Source organism: Sinocyclocheilus anshuiensis, unplaced genomic scaffold (assembly GCF_001515605.1).
Source record: "Sinocyclocheilus anshuiensis isolate Anshui unplaced genomic scaffold, SAMN03320099.WGS_v1.1 scaffold871, whole genome shotgun sequence".
Taxonomy (NCBI): Eukaryota; Metazoa; Chordata; class Actinopteri; order Cypriniformes; family Cyprinidae; genus Sinocyclocheilus; species Sinocyclocheilus anshuiensis.
This window is the reverse complement of record NW_015542392.1, coordinates 89,287-106,023: the sequence shown is the minus strand read 5'-3', so window position 1 is coordinate 106,023 and position 16,737 is coordinate 89,287. Positions and strand designations below refer to the sequence as shown.

Below are 16,737 nucleotides of genomic sequence, written 5' to 3'. Positions count from 1 at the left end.
GTTTCGTGAACCTAGGAGAGGAGGTAATTCTGACTTTGCTATGACAATCTGGCGCTTCTGAATCAGCTACTTTTTTGTTATTAGTTTAAGTATCTGCTATTGACTGTTCAAAAGTTTTGCACATCGTGTGTGTGCGCGAGCGAGCGAGAGAGAGAGAGAGAGAGAAAGAGAGCGCGAGAGAGAGCGCTGTTGACTGTTCAAATACGAGCGAGAGAGAGAAAGAGAGAGAGAGAGAGAGAGAGAGAGAGAGACAGCATTATCATCTGTGGATCCTTCCACCTTATTTCGTCTACTCATATACACAGCCATCTTTGCCCTTCCCAAAATGAAATTGAAAAGCTGACATTGCTCTCTCTTTCTCTGGGAATACCTATAGCCTAAAATAAACAACTGTTTGGAAAAAACTACACCAAACAATTTAAAAATATCTTCCAATATTGAGAACAGTGGCAAGAGACGACAGCAATCCATAAAACAGTGAAAAATTGTCTCACAAAAAGTACAAAAAGGGCAGTCATGATTAATATCAGAGTTTAACACAGAAATAAAAGCATTGACAGCTAAGGCTGAATGTAAAATCCTCCATTGCAAATCAGCAACTTTCTTCAACAATGAAGGTTTATACAGCGCTCTCCATTCAGGTCCAACACCATCAATCAAACCTAAACGAGCTCTCCATGGAGTGTCAATTTTTCCATTTAATTTATCTTTGTTCAAAATTTTAACAATCAATCTGTATAACAATTTCTTATCAGCATCATGCACAAATGCATTAGAATTATCAGTTTTTAGAAAAAACCATTAAAGCATGTCAACATATTCTGTTACACCAAATACACAAAATAATGATCTTTAAAAAAGCATCATATGACCCCTTTAATTTCAAACACTCGACTGACGTTATTGAAGTGAGTTTGGAGTAAAAACATGTTATTAAATGTGGTATTTTCACGTGCTTTCAGATGGAGCAGCATTTACTACACAGAGCCGTAGTTCACTGAGAAGCTACGCAAACAGCTGTAATTATCGCGAACGATTTCTTCGATTTCATAATCCCATTAATATATCGTCTGCAAATTTTTTTGCGTAGCTTGTCAGAGAACTACGGCTCTGTGTAGTAAATGCTGCTCCATCTGAAAGCACATGATGGAGATTTACTACTGATTACAGAACCGGCTTTACTGATAAGATACGCATGATAATCGCATGCGATTTATGGAACAGCCCTAGCATAAAAGCATAATGACGACATCATAAATATTCACACACACACACCTGAATGCCAATGGAGGAGAGTTTTCTTTTGGGCGGGGCTTGCGGTTTGTTGGGTGCCACTGTGAGGCTTGCGGGCTCGTTTTTGGAGTCTGGGGCAGGAGAGGGCGGGACAATGGCGGGAGGAGGCGTGGTCACTCTGGCGCTGGGCAGGGGCACGGGTTCCCGCGGGGCAGGGATGGGGGGCAGGATGGGCTGCCGCTTGGCGCACTTGACCAGACTCCCTGTCTGAGAGCTGGCGATGCTGTCGGAGGAGTTGCTGCGTCCTGATTGGCTGTTGACCTCGCTGCGCTGGTCCTGGCTGTCCAGGTACGTGTCCTGGGCCGATTCGGTGCTGCTCTGGACCGTCACCGCGATGTAGGGTTTGAAGGTGGTTCGAGGAGGAATAGGCGGAGGATTCTTCTTACAGACGGCCGTACACGTGGAGACTGAAAAACACAAGAAGATGGACTGTCAGAATGCTGCCACAACCCCAGTACAAAGTCTCTTCACACGTCTTTTCCCAGCAGCCCCTGCTTTGGAGCCACTGGAAGAGATGAGACAAAGCCAGGCATTTACATACTGAAATCTGGACAGCATTCCGCTCATGCCAGACTGCGTCAGGAATGTGTCGCCCACAAAACATGGGCTGAAATCTGCTGACGAGACTCTGGGTTTGGTATGGCGTGTCATGAAGCCTGATGATAATGCTCGGCGGTGTATTATTAGCCTGCTGAACAGTGTAGGAGAAGCTACTTTGAAAGCTACTTTGAAAGCTGGTAGGCGGTAGGACCAAAATCTATTCCACCGTATGAGTCATTTTAAATCACCATACAGTTATTTTTGCTGGAAATTATATAACAAAATCATACAGAGATGGGCCAGTGTTTGACAATCTAGTGGCTTAAATACTTAAAAAAAAAATTTGTTTTATCAGATTATTGGTAACAATTAAAGGGTAAGTTTGATATCAGTGCAGAAACAGCTACATATTATGAAAATAAAAGCAAAGAAAAACACTCAAAACCTCACAAATATGAATCAAAGAGCCATGTGTGACAGATAAAATACAAATTAACAGTAAAAAAAAATTATATTATATATATATGCTGCCTTGATGAACATAAGAAAATATTAAAATGTCAAAAGATGTAAAAACTAAAAAAAATAAATAAATAGACTCCAAACTGAAATATATATCTGAAATCCCTGAACTGAAAAACTAAAAAATTCCAACAACACAGAGCCGTTGTTCACTGACGAGCTGTGATTTTTTGCGCAGCTCATCAGTGAACAACGGCTCTGTGTAGTTAATGCTGCTCAATGTGAAGCACGCAGGTGATGGAGATTTACCGCTGATTACAGAACCGGCTTTACTGATAAGATGTGCGTTAAATATCGCATGCGATTTATCGCGCAGCCCTAATTTGAATAATTACTGTCTAACACAGCTGATGACAGATCAATTTGATACGAGTTCTGTCAACACTGAAGAACAGAATTGGACTAAAATATTACATTAATCAACAGTTTTGCGACGAGCACAAAAACCTGTGTTACTGAGCAATCAGGGCTAATATCTGCCCTCCCTCAAGAGGTTCGCGAACAATTCTCCTCTGTCTTAGCCGTGCTGTATAAAGGACTCAGTGCCAGGACAAGTCCAACACCGGACTGTGGGGCTCAGAGACAATATTGGAAAAATCTGTTTCCTCTGTCTGGCATTGTGCGCTGTGCTCGCCGTTTGGTGCCAGGACAGATGCTTCACAGCAGTCTATGACCATTTGTTTGTCGATACAGATGAAATGGGAAGATTTGATGACAAAGAGCCAATCTAAATACAAACCAGTCAAAAAGCATGGGTGCTGTCAGAATGAGTGTCCAACAGCTGATAAAAACATCACAACAATCCACACCACTCCAGTCCATCAATTAATGTCTTGTGAAGCAAAAACTTGCATGCTTATAAGAAACAAATCCATCATTAGGTTGTTTTTAACATCAAAACGTTGCTTCAGGTTAAAATACGATACAATAATCTATAATACTGCTTTCTCCAGCGAAAACGTCATCTCGTCTGAATCAGGAGAGAAATCTGCACAGATCAAGCATTACAATCAAAAACAGTCCAAAACAGCTCTAAACAAATATGTGGGTGGATTTTGATGTGAGAGACAACAGGAGATGGATGTTTTCTCAGAAGGAAGCATTATTTTGGATTATGTACTCATATTTTAGCCAGAAGCAAAGAATTGAAGTTAAAACATCTAAGTGACGGATTTGTTTCTTACAAACACACAGCTTTTGTCTTCACAAGACATTAACTGATGGACTGGAGTGGTGTGGATTGCTTGTGGATTATTGTGATGTTTTTATCAGCTGTTTGGACTCTTATTCTGACAGCACCCATTCACTGCAGAGGATCCATTGGTGAGCATTTCTCCAAATCTGATTTGTGGGCGAACTGTTCCTTTAAGGAAAACAATAAACCCCACAGTAACGAAAGTGCAACGGCTAATTATTCCCGCTGACAGCTATTGAACAACTGACTTCAGCTTGGCTTCTCTGAGATGTAGTGGCAATTTAATTAAACACTTTTATACTTTGAACAAATCTCAAAGCAGCACCGAATTAATCACATCTCGACCTCCCTCGAGAACTTCAACAGTCGTGAATAAAACAGTAGCTTGCTCTTAATGTCTGGTACTTTGCACTGAGGGTGATATGAGTTTATGACACAGTTGGGGCTCAGATCCAGATTAACGGCATTAGAGCCAGTCGCTCTGCCCCGGGGCCCCGGCCAAACCTCACATGGCCTTTCTATGAACACACAGAGGACAAGCACCAAAATATGACCAGACTGAGACACTGTGGCTTCTGTGAAACACAAAAGGAGAAACTCTGACATATCTTTATGCAACTCTCAATCATATGACACTTCATCATGACCACGTGTCAAAAAGCCATCGTATGACTTCAGAAGACACGAAACATACAGTCAATGTGGACTAGTTTTATGATGCTTTTTTTGGCGCTTAACAGGCACTTTATTGCCTAGATGATATTAAAATGCTTAGTTTTATTATAAAAAGCTCTGTAGTTTTAAAACATATAATGCAATGCAATACAATGGAAGCTCTCCAAAAGCCTGATGCACTGTTTCATGCATAAGACCTTAAATTATTTTGTGCTGCAATGGAAAAATAACAGCATACAGGTTTGAAAGAACATAAGGGCGAGTAAATGATTTAAAGCATGTTGGAAATCAACAACTAAGTTCTCCACAAACACTTTAACCCTATAAAGCTACTGTATCATATTTAAAACATGAATTTCTATGGCCACCAATGATAAAACATTGCTGAACTTTTTCCTGATTATGCATACATCATTTTTAAGAAAGATCATGTTCAAATGCGAGTATCCAATTTGACCATCAGGCATTTGAGGAATGTTTATTTGTTCATTTCTCAATCATCATTGTATTGCATTGCATTATATGTTATGACCATAAAACTAAGCATTTAAATATCATCTTACTAAGACGTTTTTGGGAGATAGGTTATAGTGTGAAAATAGGTATTTATATGCATTTTATGTAAGTATCTGCTATACTGTTATAAAGATCTCATTGATTAACATTGCAAGCTATCAGAATTTCATCTCTTTGCCATATAAACATCTGCATCAAATTGTATATTTTTGCCCAGCTTGGGCCTCGAATTAAAACAGAGCTAGAGATTAGTCAGAGCTGTTTTTTTCCTCCAGGTTCTCATTATATCATACTATACGAGTCATAATAGCCTGGTGTATCAAATATGATGCTCATACGCAAACTTTTTTAAATTATTATTTTTACTGAAAATTAAACTAGTTTTACTTTAAATTTAGAACATTGTTGGAGTGAAAAAGTCAGTCTGACTCCATGCCTTTGAGTATCTTGAGTGATGTCGCAATTAAATTATAAATCTGCCCTTGGTCCATACAAGCCATAAACGCAAAGACATAACAGACTAACTTACACTACACAGACATGGCCCGTCCTTTTCATCACATTCACACTTGTTATCCTTATTAGGACGTGTTTTTTAGATTAGGTGCACATCTTCTCTCCAAAGCACAGCAAGTGTTTACCAAGAAGAGAAACAGTCTAGTGAAAGTAGGACAAACTAGTGTGTATGGCTGAAAATATAGAGTACAATCAAACTTTTCCAACATTTCTCCATGCAATCTCATGATTGAGGAGAGAGCAACTTATGTTTGGGTTTAGATATGAGTCCTGCATCCTTTACATATTCAGCATAAACCAGGGCAGCAAGAACAATGCATGCTCTCTTCAAATGTTATATTATCTCTCCCTGACTTTGCAATGCAAACAATGGCATTCAATTCAAAACACAGAGCACAGAAACCGGCCTTTGTGTGGCTGGATTCAGATCTCACACGTGCAGTGTTGATCCAGACGCATGCAATGCTCTGAAACAGTATTTTGCACGCGTGAAATGCAAGCTGTCATGTCCAGGTAGGCAATGCTGCCATGCTTTGCCTGTCTAGACAGATGCATCAACATACACACACCTCCAGAAGCCACAACAACATGCTAACGTGAGCTAACCTGCTAATGCAATTAAAATATCACTAAATCTGATATTAAAACGATCAACGGAAATGCATTCCCGATGCTAAATCTCGCTAATCATCAGATGTGTTATTCGTGACTTCCTCTGACCCCGAGCACATGCCAAAACCAGCCCACGCGAGCTGTCTCGAGGCGCTGCGCGCGTTTGTTACAAACATCCACACACCTTTTCCTCTTCCTCTGTGTGTGAAGCGATCAGCGTCGACGACGTACTTCCATTCCGTTACGTAAAACAAAAAAGACACGATTAAAAGATCCACTGAAAGGGTGTTTTTTTGTTCTGTGTTGCTTCCGAACCCACCCGCTATAAAATCGTTCCGTTCAACAGAACCCACCATCCACGTCTCGAGGAGTCGAGGAAAAAGATCCGATCCGGTAATCCGCTTTCAGGACGCGGGATTGGAGAGAGACGCGCTCGAGGCGTTCACTCGCTGCGCTCTCATTGGTCGGTGGGCGGGGCGTACGAGCTTGACGCGGACGAATCAGAATCGCTGTTTGTGCGTCACACAAAATCCCCGCTTTCGCGCGGGTTCTTTCTCTTCAAGCTGTTTAATATTTTCCTTTGAATGTAATGTGTTTTGTTTAATTTTACACCCCTGTCTAGTAATTTATTTGTTTTGTTATTATTATCTTTTTTTAATAAAAAAAAAGCGTTCTCTTTTTTCGGAGTGTAATAATACTACTACGTTAATTACTAACAACATCTTAAGGCATCTGTTATCGAAATCAATCTGGCAAGGCTTCCTGCATCTGAAAACAAACAAACCAAAATTGTAGAAAAAAAATTTTTTTTGTTTTTTTTTTTTACTTATAACATTAGTTTTTATTATACATCGCCCACTGAAGGATATTTATTTATTTATTCATTCATTTTTAGTGCTGTCAAACGATTAATCGCGATTAATCGCATCCAAAATAAAAGTTTTTGTTTACATAATATGTGTGTGTGCTGTGTATATTTATTATGTATATATTATTACACACAGCATATATTTTTAAAACATTTACATGTATATATTTATATTCATATAATTAATATTATATTTAATATATAAATATAACATATATTTCTGAAATATATGCATGCATGTGTGTGTATTTAATATACATAATAAATATACACAGTACACACACATATATTGGCCGCTTCTCAAACAGAAGGCTGCATTCTCCAGAGGTCACATTTGTAGGCTGCATACTTCATAAAGAAGATCTTATTTTAGAATATATTAACAGTTATAAATTTGACCATTATTCTTAGTTAAGCGTAAATTGTTGTAATACGCTTATGACTCGCGAATGTAATGCTCAGTTAACTGAAATAAACCAGGCTTGATGACGTATGCACCCCGCAAATGCGACCTCCGGAGGATTCAGCCTTTCGTTTATGTAAACAAAAACTTTTATTTCGGATGCGATTAATCGTTTGACAGCACTAATTTTATTTAATTGATAGATCCTTGCAAAAGTAGCGACATTATTCAGTAAAATTACTAAATGTTACTAAAACGGCTTATTACGGAATGCTGTTTAATATACTGCTTACTAAGTGAAACAGTATGCATTATTCTGCCATAAACAGTATTTTGCTAAATTGTGGTCACATGACCTCACTACATGTTTAGCTATAATTTAGCAAAATATCAAATTTTGTGTAAACATGTCTTACACTCTGATCAAATGAAAGGGATTGATGCCGATATTACTTCCGAGTGATTCATCACGCCGGGAATAGAAGGTCAAGTCAAGCGCATTAAATTTAATTTAATAAGCTGCTTATTTTATCAAATATATTTGTATGCATATACTGAAAAAAACACAATCGGAACTGCTGTGCACAATAAGCATAGTATAAGAGTAAGAAAGTATGCTATGCCAAATATAGTCATGGAACAGGCAAAAAATAGCACAGGGCTTTTTTTTTTTGTTGCAGAAATGGTAAACAGATGGCCAAGATTATTTTTTTCTTGACAGCTTGCTACCTAAACGAAATAGCATTAGTCAGATTCCTCTCCACAAATAGACTAGATTTCATTATTTGCTATTCTGAGCGTATACAACTGTGCTTTGTACATACACAAGTGGTCAGCCTTATCAACACGTTTCAAGATCATCAAGAAATGATGGGAATGTTGTCTGACTGAATCCATCTGGACTATGTTCGCCTTTCAAATTGTAAGACCTATCAAAATACAGTAAAATGCGATACAAATAAAGTAGATCAACTGCAAAATCAGAACGGTCCACTGGCTGCTGGTTTATTAAGCGTTGTGCCAAACGAATCCGCTTGATGTCGGTTAATTCCTCTGAAAACCGGTTAATTTGCAGTGGAAGTTTTGCTAGAGTCGGTCATTATGGGCCGAGAAACATTAGCCGTTAAGCTGAAGGACTCATCTCCGCAGGACACCACCAGCACTAATGTAGGTCAGAAGATTTTGTGTGTGTGAGAGAGAGTGGGACATCTTGGCAGTGGCCATTTGAGACGTTATAAACTAGTAGCCTAATGGATCTTGTATGGCAGCTTGTTTCTGCCACGGGCAAAAGTTTACATCAATTCTGACTTTTTTCCTCAGAACTACAAGTTATAAATCTCACAATTCAGACTTTTTTCTCTCAATTGCAAGTTTATGTCTCACAATTCTAACTTTTTCCTCAGGGTTGTGAGTTTATGTCTCACAACTGTGAGTTATAAACTCAGAATTGCGAGTTGACTCTTTTCCTCAGAAATGCAAGGTATAAACCCACAATTGTGAGTTTGCATCAATTCTATTTTTCTCAGATTTCTAAGTTTACATCTTGCAATTCTATTTTTTTCTCAAATTTTTTTCACTATTCTGATTTTACGTTTCGCTATTCTCGTTTGTTTCTCGCAATTCCAATTTTTTCTGTATTCTGAGTTTACATTTCGCAATTTTTATTTTTTACTTGCAATTCTGATATTTTTCTATGCATTCTGAGTTTACATCTCACTATTCTAATTTTTTTTCTCGCAATTCTATTATTTCTCAGATTTCTGAGTTTACATCTCAATTCTGACTTTTTTCAGATTTATGATTATACATCTCGCAATTCTGACAATTTTTTCTACAGATTTCTGAGTTTACATCTTGCAATTAATTTTTTTCTCAAATTTTTTTCACTGTATTCTGATTTTACATCTCATTATTCTCATTTTTTCTCACAATTCTGTTTTCCTATATACTCTGAGTTGACATCTCACAATTTTTTTCTCAGGTCTTGAAATTCTGTCTTTTTCTCACAATTCAATTTTTTCTCAAATTTCTGAGTTTACATCTCACAATTCTATTATTTCTCATATTTCATTTTAAATCTTGCAATTAAATTTTTTTCTCAGATTTCTGAGTTTACATCTTGCAAATCATTTTTTTTCTCAGATTTCTGAGTTTACATCTTACAGTTCAGACTGTTTTTTTCCCCAGATGTCTGAGTTTTACTTTTTTTTTTTTTTTTTTTTTACAATTTTTGCAATTTGCAATTCTGAGTTTGTATCTCACAATATAGACTGTCCTTCTCAGATTTGCAAATTCATATCTCACATTTGTGAGTTCATATCTTGCCGTTCTGAATTGCAAGAAAATAAGTCAGAACTATGAGATAAAAAGTCGTAATTATCTTTATTTTTGATTCCGTTGAGGAAACAAGCTTCCATAATCTTGACCAAATGAACTAAGTGAAAAGGACCAAATCCTTCCAAAAGCCTGATTATGTTTGTCTCCAAAATAGACCAAAGTAGACCATACGCCTCATGTGCTTCTACATAAGCCTTCTGAGATGAAATTGGTGAGTAGATGATGAGAGAATTTTCATTTTTGAGGTGAACTATCCCTTTAAGAGGACCATCATGAGACAGTCGTCATGGACTAGTGGCTGTTCTTACCCTCGCACCATGACTCCAGATCATCTGTCTGGACTTGCCCACATGCCGACCTCTCAAAGCAAAAGAGATCCGACTTCACACTAAAGTCTTTATTACTGAGAAAGAAAAACAAGGCCTGTTTGATTTCACTGACACCACCTCTGGAGGCAATAAAATGACATAATGATCAGTAAAAAGTCCGTGAGACCTGTGCTTATCAGGATGTTATTATCTTGCATATTGTGGACTTTGTCTATTTTATCAACACTTTCGTTTTTGCATGTGCAAATTCAGCGCTATCCCTGTGATACATGACAGCCAGGTCAATTTTTTTTTCAGTGGTCGGCATCATTGCTTAAAAGTGTTCAGTGATTATACAGTAATATCAAATGCATCAATCATTCACTGCCTTTTTTTCAGTTTCTCATGTAATAAAATATTTTACTGTAAATGCAGTCATAAACCACAAATGACAACATACAGTACCATTTCAAAGTTTGGGGTCAGTATGATTTTTGACAGAAGTCTCTTCTGTTCACCAAAGCTGCATTTATTTCATTAAACCTAAAATAAAAAAATTGTGAAATATTATTACAAATTTAAATAACTGTTTTCTATGTGAATATATTGTAAACTATAATTTATTTCTGTGATCAAAACTGAATTTTCAGCATCATTACTCCAGTCTTCAGTGTCACATGATTCTTCAGAAATCATTCTAATATGCTGATTTGCTGCTCAAGAAACATTTCTGATTATTATCAATGTTGAAAACAGTTGAAATGAATAGAAAGTCCGAAAGAACAGCATTTGTTTGAAATAGAAATCATTTGTAACATTATAAATGTCTTTACTGTCACTTTCGATTTTGTGCATTCTTGCTGAAAAAAAAAAGTATTAATTTCTCTCCAAAAAAAAAAAATTACAATGACCTCAAACTTCTGAACGGTACTGTAACAGTGAAAAAACTATTTTATGATGAATGCTATGAATGCAAGCTTATATTTCACCGCCCCCAAAAAATAAATAAAATATATTTAACTCAAAGAAAAATTAAGACATTTATGATTTATGATGTTTAAAAAAATTAAAGATATGTAATTTAAATAGTAAAATACTTATATATCATGATATTATTTGTTTTGTCTGGCTTTTATTTTATGCTGGTGTAAATTATTCATAATACAGTATGGATATTTACTTAATGAGAATTTAAGGAAGAAAAGTGCATCGCTGTCACGAAAATAATGTTACAATGGAAACAATCTTAACGGTCATAAAACAGGCTTGACTTTCTTTACACAAAATGTAATCAGTCTTTTCTTTTGATTTTGCTGTAGTTTTTACGGTAAGCAGCAGGTCCATGAATGTGATCCTGTATGAACGTGTGCTTGTTTATTACTCACCGGTGGCGCTGCTGTAGCTGCTGATGGATGAGGTTATAGGTGGCGTCTCGTCGTAGTCCACGGAGCCCGTATCGTCGTCTTGAGAGCAGCCGGCCTGGATGGCGCGCAGGTAACTGTGGCTCCGGGAGCGGAAGCAGGTAGGTGTGGGCAGATCCAAGGCCTCCAGCGCCTGAGAGTCCAGCTGACGGTACGCCGCGCTGCTCCGGTAGCCCTGCTCCACCTGAAAGGACACGTGCAGGTTGAAACATCCCGAAACTGTTGAAACAGACGGCCGCTGCCCACCCACAAGCGCGCCTCGCACGGGCTGAGATGCGGCCGGCGCTTTAGGGTGGACTGACGCATGGTCGTGCGGACATGAAGAGGAAACGGCAGGTGTGCTTGAGTGCTTTCCATTCAGTCTAATGCGACAAATGATGTGGCTTAAAATGAAAAATCCTTAAATGTATTCCTTTCACAGTTGTACTGATCCTCGTCTGTGGATGAGGAGTTTGCTTTATAAATTGGTATAAAATGCTTTTAATTTAGACAATTTTTTCACCCCCCAAAAAAAAAATTTCAGAAAGCTCCCTTACACTTGGGAAAATTGTTAAATAAAAAATAATAATAAAAAAATAAATAATATTGTTTGTATTGTTTTGTATCGGTCTAGCAAACAATGTAATTAAACCTATTTCAAATATAATATAATATAATATAAAAAGAAAATGTATTTTTCTTAAAGAAAAGTTAATTCTGTTTTAGGTCTAATAATATGTTTTGGACCATGACATTACTGTTTGTCATTTTTTAAATAACAAAATACTGTATTGTGGAAAAAAAAATAAATACTTGTAATTTAGACCATATTTCACCACAAAGTCTCATTCAAAAAACTCCCCTACAGCTGGGAAAATTGTAGAAAAATATTAATTGAAATAATATTAAAATATTTATAATATAATATAATATAATATGGAAAAAAGTTAATTCTATTTTAAGTCTAATAATATGTTTTGAACTGCTTAAGATATTTAAAAATAAATACTGTATTGTGGATAAAAACTAAATATATGTTATTTAAATAGTAAAATATTTATACAACATTATAGTATTTTTTGTCCGGCTTCAACATTAATTTATGTTTCTGTGATACAGCGTTTTTATTTAGAATCTAATGAGAATCCCCACTAAAACTTACAAAAGTACAATTTTTATGTCTGCATTACGAAAATAATGACACAATGCAAACAACAACAAAAAAGCCTTCAATAAAAAGCCTTGTTTTTAATATCTATGCAAGTAATTTTGCTTTTCCTTCTGCTTAAATATAATTTTAACTTTTGTTTTGCTCCAAATTCATCAGGCAGAATGCAGAAAACGCCTCAGAGAGTCAATCAACGGCAAAATGATTCAGTTGAATATTTAGGTCTTTCCAAACTAGCCTGCAAACAAAACACAATCACGGGTCACACTCTCTCAAAGCCTAACAGCAAAGAGTAAAGAGAGAGTTTGTGTTTGTTCGTCCAGCAGGAGACACTTCTCGCAGAGACACAACAGAACAGGAGTGTTATGTGAGTTTGTCAAGGGTAAACCCCAAAAATTAAAAGCAAACTAACAGTAAAACACCTCAAACTGCACCTTTAGAGCTCACTGAGTTAGAAATCACAAGTCAATTCCCAGGAAAAATACTTGTAAGTGCTGCAAATTAGCTGCTGTCCTAATTTTTCCTGACTTCTTTCCCTTTGATCCCAGCATCCAACAGCATCTCAGAAACAACTTCTGAATCATCCATCAGCCTTCACAGCACATTATCCCATTCAGCAAACCAGATCAATGCTCTTTCCTCTTAAGAAAAGGTTTCGGAGCCTCGTCTCGCTTCAGGAGTCTTGATGTCTCCATCAGTAGAGCGAACGTTTGAGTATCTCGTCCTGAAAACATGCCCTCCAACTGATTTCCCACCCTCCGTGTCTCCTTAAACTAGCTTAAGGATGTCTTACAGCATTTTAATCTGGAACACTCCGTTCCTGAGGTCAAGTGAACAGCAAAACCTCTCTGACACATTTTAGCGTTTGCTCTGTGATGCAGAGCGCACACATTTACAAGAGGTTTAACATCTGTAGAAGTACATGTGAGTGGCGTTGACAGAGCAAAACTCTCTGCTAGGATGCTTTGCTGCTGTGGTTTCTAGAGTGTTGCTATGTGGTTGCTACGGTGTTGCTATGTGGTTTCTAGAGTGTTGCTATGTGGTTGCTGGAATGTTCTGGAGTTGCTATGTGGTCACTAGGCTGTTCTAGGGGGTTGCTATGGTGTTGCTTTATGGTTGCTAGGGTGTTTTGGGCTTTGCTATGGTGATGCTAGAATGTTCTGGAGTTGCTATGTGGTCACTAAGCTGTTCTAGGGGGTTGCTATGGGGTTGCTTTATGGTTGCTAGGGTGTTTTGGGCTTTGCTATGGTGATGCTAGAATGTTCTGGAGTTGCTATGTGGTCACTAAGCTGTTCTAGGGGGTTGCTATGGGGTTGCTTTATGGTTGCTAGGGTGTTTTGGGCTTTGCTATGGTGATGCTAGAATGTTCTGGAGTTGCTATGTGGTCACTAAGCTGTTCTAGGGGGTTGCTATGGGGTTGCTTTATGGTTGCTAGGGTGTTTTGGGCTTTGCTATGGTGATGCTAGAATGTTCTGGAGTTGCCATGTGGTCACTAAGCTGTTCTAGGGGGTTGCTATGGTGTTGCTTTATGGTTGCTAGGGGGTTTTGGGCTTTGCTATGGTGATGCTAGAATGTTCTGGAGTTGCTATGTGCTCACTAGGCCGTTCTAGGGGGTTGCCATGGTGTTGCTTTATGGCTGCTTGGGGGGTTTGGGCTTTGCTATGGTGATGCTAGAATGTTCTGGAGTTGCTATGTGCTCACTAGGGTGTTCTGGGGGTTGTTTGTGACCTGGCCCATGGTGGAGCCTCGTCCCAGTGTAGAGCAGCGCTGACCGAATCCCCCATCAGCGTCCCAGTGCTGCAGACCCGCCTCATCCGCTCCCATCAGACAGTCCAGGTTATCCAGGCTGCGATTGGTGGAGACCTCGCATAGAGACGGCATACAGCTGAGGGAAACACACACAAACACAGAATGATGTGCTCACTAGGGTGTTCTGGGGGTTTCTGTGGTGTTGCTATGTGGATACTAGGGTGTTGGATGACTAGGGTGATGCTATGTGATTTCTAGGGTGTTGTCGTCTGGTCACTAGGGTGTTCTGGTGGTTTCTATAGTGTTGCTATGTGGATACTAGGGTGTTCTAGGGATGGCTAGGGTGATGCTACGCTGCTGCTATGTGGTTGCTACAGTGTTGCTATGTGGTTTCTAGAGTGTTGCCATGTGGTTGCTAGGGTGTTCTGGAGTCACTATGTGGTCACTAGGGTGTTGCCATGTGTTGCTATGTGGATACTAGGGTGATGCTATGCTGTTGCTATGGTGTTGTTATAAGGTTTCTAGGGTGTTGCCATGTGGATACTAGGGTGTCTAGGGATGCCTAGGGTGATGCTATGCTGTTGCTATGGTGTTGTTATGGGGTTTCTAGAGTGTTGCCTTGTGGTTGCTAGGGTGTTCTGGAGTTGCTATGTGGTCACTAGGTTGTTCTTGGGGTTGCTATGGTGTTGCTATGTGGATACTACTAGGCTGCGATTGGTGGAGATCTCAGAGATGGCATACAGCAGAGAGAAATAAACACAAACACAAGAGAATGAGTGCAGGGAACCTTTGCATCCATCTTCCTTGTGCCACTCTGCAAATAACATTTTATTTTATTTTCAGTAGCAAGCGAGAGCCAGGTGCAGCACAGAGGAACAGTTCTGACCAACTTGATCAAGCTAAAAAAAAAAATAAATAAAATTAAATGAAGGTCAGTGAGGATTTAGTCAGGATGGTGGTGGAGGTGTTCGTCATGCATCGGGATGTTTTGCAGTGAAGTTTAGGACTCAGGACAGGAAAGTGCTTTCATTGGACAGAGTGAGAGTGCGTCTGAGTGGTCACATGATCAGACGGAGGCGGGGCTAAACACTAACCTGTGCAGGTGCGGCACTGAGGCGGCGCTCTGCAGAGGATACCAAACCACTCCGAACTGCTTCTGCATGAAGGGACAGGGGCTCGGCCTGATAGGAAGGGCCGTTAAATGACCATCCAACATCAAAGTCTGCTGTTTGTGTCTAAGATTCATTAACAACTGACTCAACTGCATAACTTTCCTAGGAAATTAATCACAAATTATGTATTTCAAGCTTCAATCCAAACTCTAAACCAATTATTTTTCTTGTTTCTAACATCTCATTGAAAAATATGTTGTTCTAGGACCAACAAGGATGTATAAAAATAAGAAATAACTTCATTTTTAAAAGTTTTAGTTTACTTTAATGCTTATTTTAAATCATTTAGAGGTTTGCTGAGGCCCCCGGTTGAAAACTACTGCACTATGGTTATGTTTGGAAATGAATACTAGCATATTAGCTTTTTATGTTAGCATATTCGTAAGACAATAATTTGACAATTTGGATTGTGCAAAACCAACAACATTACAGCAGCATCAGAGCGTCTTAATTAGGCTGCGTATCATTTTATTTTAATATTAAAAATGAATTGGAAATCTCTTCTCATATGAAGCTTTTACCAATCAACATGTCAACATGCTGCCATCTGCTGATCATAATGAATGCGTTCCTGATGCCATCAATGCGGAGATGTTCAGTTTAGGATATTTATTAAGATGAGATACTAGTAATACACCCTCTGTGATGTGATCATGTGCATAAAATTGTCCAGCAATTATCACATAAAAGAATCTAATGAATTTAATGTCATGTGGAGCTTTGTGTAAGTTCATAATGTAGTGTGTAAAAAGGTTATTATTATAGTTAACTGAAACTAAAACTAAAGCCATAAAACACATTTCGGTTGCCTGAAGTAAAATAAACATAAATTAAAATATATATATAAAAAACTTATTTTATTTCAGCTAGTTGCCAAGGCAACATTCCTAAATTCTAATCTAATTTAGTTTAACTTGCTGTACTACAATAACTAAAACTAAAACTTAATTAAAAAAATAATAAAAAACTATATAAACATACATAAAAATGACTAAAATCTTAACTAAATTCAAATGAAAAACATAAAAATAAAAACTATTTGAAAATATAAAAACTATAATAGTATCTCAGTGACACTAAAATAACACTGATTATAGTTTACTAAAAATAAAACCATAAAAATGTGTTACTTTAAATAAAATAAATGTTAACTGAAATAAAATAAAGAAATTGAAAAACTAAAATCATAAAAACTATATCGATACGTATTTTAACAACAAAAACACAACAAAATTACAAATATTTTATTTTTTTAATTAAAATGAAACGGGAAACATAAAAATAAACTCTAATTGAAAATATTAATATTAGAATCATAATAGCATCTTAATGATACAAAAAAAAAACAATGATTGTAGTTTACTTAAAATAAAACCATGAAAACATTTTGCTACATGAAATAAAATAAACATTAATTGAAAAAAAAAAAATTTATAAAAAAAAGCTATATTAACATAAAAAAA

General features: G+C 37.5%; 1 protein-coding gene across 1 annotated transcript in view; it reads right to left on the bottom strand.

The window, feature by feature from the left end:
* LOC107692796 (disks large-associated protein 4-like) overlaps positions 1 to 16,737 on the bottom strand; it is a 36,190-nt gene that overhangs the window by 12,621 nt on the left and 6,832 nt on the right. Inside the window, 3 exon segments of the mRNA XM_016491989.1 lie at positions 1,276 to 1,700; positions 11,171 to 11,390; positions 14,082 to 14,238. Coding sequence (XP_016347475.1) covers positions 1,276 to 1,700; positions 11,171 to 11,390; positions 14,082 to 14,238 — 802 coding nt within the window.